The sequence below is a fragment of the Entamoeba invadens genome (assembly GCF_000330505.1).
Source record: "Entamoeba invadens IP1 unplaced genomic scaffold scaff_1105074725989, whole genome shotgun sequence".
NCBI lineage: Eukaryota > Evosea > Mastigamoebida > Endamoebidae > Entamoeba > Entamoeba invadens.
The window spans coordinates 77,523-81,831 of NW_004443781.1; the positions used below are offsets into that span (position 1 = coordinate 77,523).

General features: G+C 33.4%; 1 protein-coding gene across 1 annotated transcript; it reads left to right on the plus strand.

Annotated features, from left to right (window-relative positions):
* Positions 1–148: 148 nt before the first annotated feature.
* EIN_142450 (hypothetical protein) lies at positions 149–4,309 on the plus strand (the record flags this gene model as incomplete). Its single annotated transcript, XM_004262036.1, has 2 exons — positions 149–176; positions 230–4,309. Coding segments are annotated over 2 exons (4,108 nt in total), but the record flags the coding sequence as incomplete, so codon positions are not given.

Genomic DNA, 4,309 nt, shown 5'->3' on the forward strand with positions numbered 1-4,309 from the left:
TGTCAATTCTCATGTCTTGAATGCCCTGCTGGAACGTACTCTGAAAATGGTGTATGTGAAACGTGTCCTACATTAACATATTCCACTGGAGGCGATAGTTATTGTTCACAGTGTAGTAGTACATGTAAAAGTTCATGTTCCAACACAAATGGTAATTGTAATGATTGTATTTCTGGGTATGTTTTAAACAATGGAAAATGTAAAATATGTCCAGCTGGAACATGTACAGATTCAAAACAACAATACTGTTCAAGTTGTTCTGCTGGTACTTATTCACAAAGTGGAGCTTCTTTTTGTATCACTTGTCAAACAAATTATTGGTCTACAACGACATCTTCTTCCTGTACCAAATGCGATTCATCTTGTAAAACTTGTAATAATGAAAATGGGAAATGTACTTCATGTTATTCTGGATATAATTTTGTTTCAACTTCTGGTCAGTGTCTTGCGTGCGATGCTGGATATTATTCAAAAGGAGGACAGAATTCCTGTTCTCAATGTGAAGAAGGAACGTATTCATCACATTCTGGTTCTTCGACTTGTACCAATTGCGATTCATTATGTAAAACGTGTTCTAAAACCACTGGTCAATGTCTAACATGTTATTCTGGTTATATAGTTTCTGGAGGTAATTGTGTAGCTTGTTCTGCTGGAACGTGCTCTTCAAATAACAAATGTGTAACGTGTCCTTTATTAACATATTCAACTGGAGGTAAAAGTGTATGTACAAATTGCGACACCAGCTGTAAAAGCTGTGATAACACAAATGGAAATTGTTTGTCGTGTTTTGACGGGATGGCTAAAAATGGAAAAACCTGTGTAGAATGTGCAAAGGGGTATTACAGTCAAAATTACGAGTGTTCACAATGTCAAACAGGTACATTTTCATCATCCACAAATACTTCAAATTGTATGGAATGCTCTGATAGAACCTTTTCGAATATTACGGGAAGTATATCATGTACTCCATGTAACGGTATTTGTAAAAGTCCATGTGAGAAAAAGACAGGTAATTGTGTAGATTGTCTTTCTGGGTATATATTAAATAATGGAAATTGTTCAATATGTTTAGCTGGTACATATACAAATTTAAAACAATCATATTGTCTTACTTGTCCTGCTGGTACTTATTCATTAGATGGTGCATCTTCTTGTGATCAATGTCCAACAAATTATTGGTCTTCATCTGGAACTTCTGTGTGTTTTAAATGTGATTCATCTTGTTTGACTTGTGACAAAACAAATGGGAAATGCACATCATGTTATTCTGGCAATGCATTGAATTCAAACGGTAATTGTAACTTATGTCCAATAGGTACATCACTTTCTAATGGAAAATGTACAAGTTGTAGTGAAGGAACATATCAGGACAAAACTGGTCAACTTGTGTGTAAACCCTGTGACTCAATTTGTCAAACTTGTTCAAAAACGACTGGAAACTGTATTACATGTGTTGCTGGACATGAATTAATAAATAGTGTATGTACCTCATGTGAAGAGGGTAAGTACTCACTTGGAGGCAATTCCGTGTGTGTAAATTGTCCATCAGAGTGTCAAACGTGTATCAAAGAAAGTGGCACGTGTTCTTCCTGTAAAAATGGGTTAAAGCGAGTCGGCGACGAATGTGTGTCTTGTTCTGATACAGGGAAGTGTCTTTCCTGTGATTCAAATATAATTGAAAGTGCAAGAAAGTGTTCTTCATGTGAAGAAGATAATTATTTGTATGAAGGTTCCTGTTATTTGTGTACCGAAATTAACACAAAATGTATAAGATGTTCAAAAACAACTAAAAGTTGTTACGAGTGTAGTGGAAGTTATATATCAACTGGCGACAGTTGTGCATTATGTGCAGAAGGGATGGTCAAAAGTGGGACTGTAAGTTGTGTCAATTGTTATGAAAAAATTCCGAATTGTAAGACGTGTGATTACAATAATGGAATTATTCAATGCACTCTCTGCTTTGCGCCATACATTTTGAATGATAATAAATTGTCGTGTATTGATGCTAATAATAACAGCTACCACTACAATTCAACAACAAATAACGGTTCACCAAATCAAGTTGGATGTATCAAACAAGTCGATAAGACATGTATTAAGTGCAATGACTCGTTAATTATAGAAAAGGGAGAGTGTTATAACATCAAAGGAAATTGCACTCAAAAATCAACAGTGACGTGTGATGTGTGTGAAAATGATATAATAACAACAAATTGGAATTGTTTTTTCGAACAAAATATGACGTGTAAATATCAAAAAACAAATGAAAACAAAAAGTGTCTTCAATGCCAAAATATCAAGAAAGGCGACGACTGTAATGAACTCATTGCAAATTGTGTGATATCACAAAATAATTATTGTTATATACCAACAGAGGGATTTTACATTGCGAATATTTCAGTGGAAAAATGTGATGAATCAACTGTTTGTATTAATAAAGACAAAACCATCATTATTTTGAGATGTTCTGGCAACAAAATTTTAAATGAAAAAATTGACTGTCTGAATGATGAAAAGTGTGAAACAACAGAGTCAAGTGAATGTATAAAATGCATAGACAATTATTACATCCAACAAGGATTATGTGTGCTAAATAACAATAAATGCCTTATTCAATATGGTAATGAATGTCTTGCATGTAAAGATGGCATTCTATCGGATGGGTTGTGTTATACATATGACGAAATCAACTGTGGATTGTTTACATATACATGTAAAAGGTGTGAAGATGGGTACTACAAAGAAGAACACTCATGTGTATCCAAAGAACAGTATCCAAATTGCACGCATATTTCTGTTGTTGAAAAGAGTTGCGTTCATTGTGACAATGAGTATAATCTTGAAGATGGAAAATGCAATAAAAAAGCTGTACAAAAGGAATACAGTTTATATCTAAAGTGTACTAATAAAAATATCAAAGCAGATTCAAATGAAACACACAATTGTTTTGAATTAACAGAAAGTGGATGTCTTCGATGTTTAGATGGTTATTATTTAGACAAAATGACATGTAAAAAATGTGAAGAGCCCTGTGTTAAATGCTCGAATCAGACATATTGTACTGGTTGTAATGCATATTCAAACAACAAAGATGGGACATGTGAAGAGATCAACTCTCTCATTGAAGTGTGTGAGGTCATGATGTCCACATACACGGGCTGTGTCAAATGTAAAGATGGGTATTACAAATCAATGGATGGCAAACAGTGTAATAAATGTGATATATCTTGTGAGACGTGTATGAACGAAAAGATGTGTCTGTCATGTTCAGAAAATTATTATCAATCCAATTCACACTCTTTGTGTCTCAACCAAAATGAATTAATTCATTGTGTAAATAAAACGAGAAGTGGATGCACTTTATGTGAATTTGGATATTTTATATATCAAAATGAATGTCAAAAGTGCAAAGATAATTGCACCTCTTGTGATGCAAATGAAGACTGCAGTTCGTGTGAGGATAACTACATATTACAAAATGGTGAGTGTCTCATCTATTCCTCAATGGATAACTGCATTTCATCGAGTTATTCGAAGTGCTCGCAATGTGCAAAAAATTACAAATTAAATGACGACCAAAATTTGTGTGTGAAACAAAATAAGTACTTTTTGTATATTGGTATCCCAGTGATAATAGTCTGTATTGTTATAATAATACTGACTATTATTATACTCACGCTTTTTGTTCTTATTTTTAAGAAAAAGGAAGAAAAGAAAATGACAAATATATGCGTTTTTAAAATCAAGAGATCAAACGTTACAATGAAGAAATTGGACAATGACATTTTAGTGAACAAAAGTGATTTATCTTTCAATGAAAATGATGTCAAAATTCCAGTTGAACAATCAACACGAGAATTGTTGTGTGTGGGGACACAAGGAAAAGGGAACATGAAGATACAAATAACAACTCGTGAAAATTGTGATGAATATGACATCAGAACAGAACCAAAAATAGTCACAATGAAGAGCGGATATGCTTGTGAATTTGAAATATTTATCACTCCAAAATGCACATTGAAAACTCAAGACAATTTTGTGATAGTTTCTCTTAACTTACTCACTGGAATCACTACAATGACTAACTTCCCATTTTCTGTTGAAACTGAAGAATCAACCAAATTAAATTACAAGGAACTAATTGAAGAGAAGGTGCTTGGTGAAGGTTCCTTTGGTATTGTTTACAAAGGAACTTTTAGAGGGAACGTCGTGGCAATAAAGAAAATGAAACAGAGTGGAAATGAAAGTTTAAAAAGTGGCGATTTATCTGAATTTGAGAATGAAGTTTCAATGTTGGACAAATTCAGGT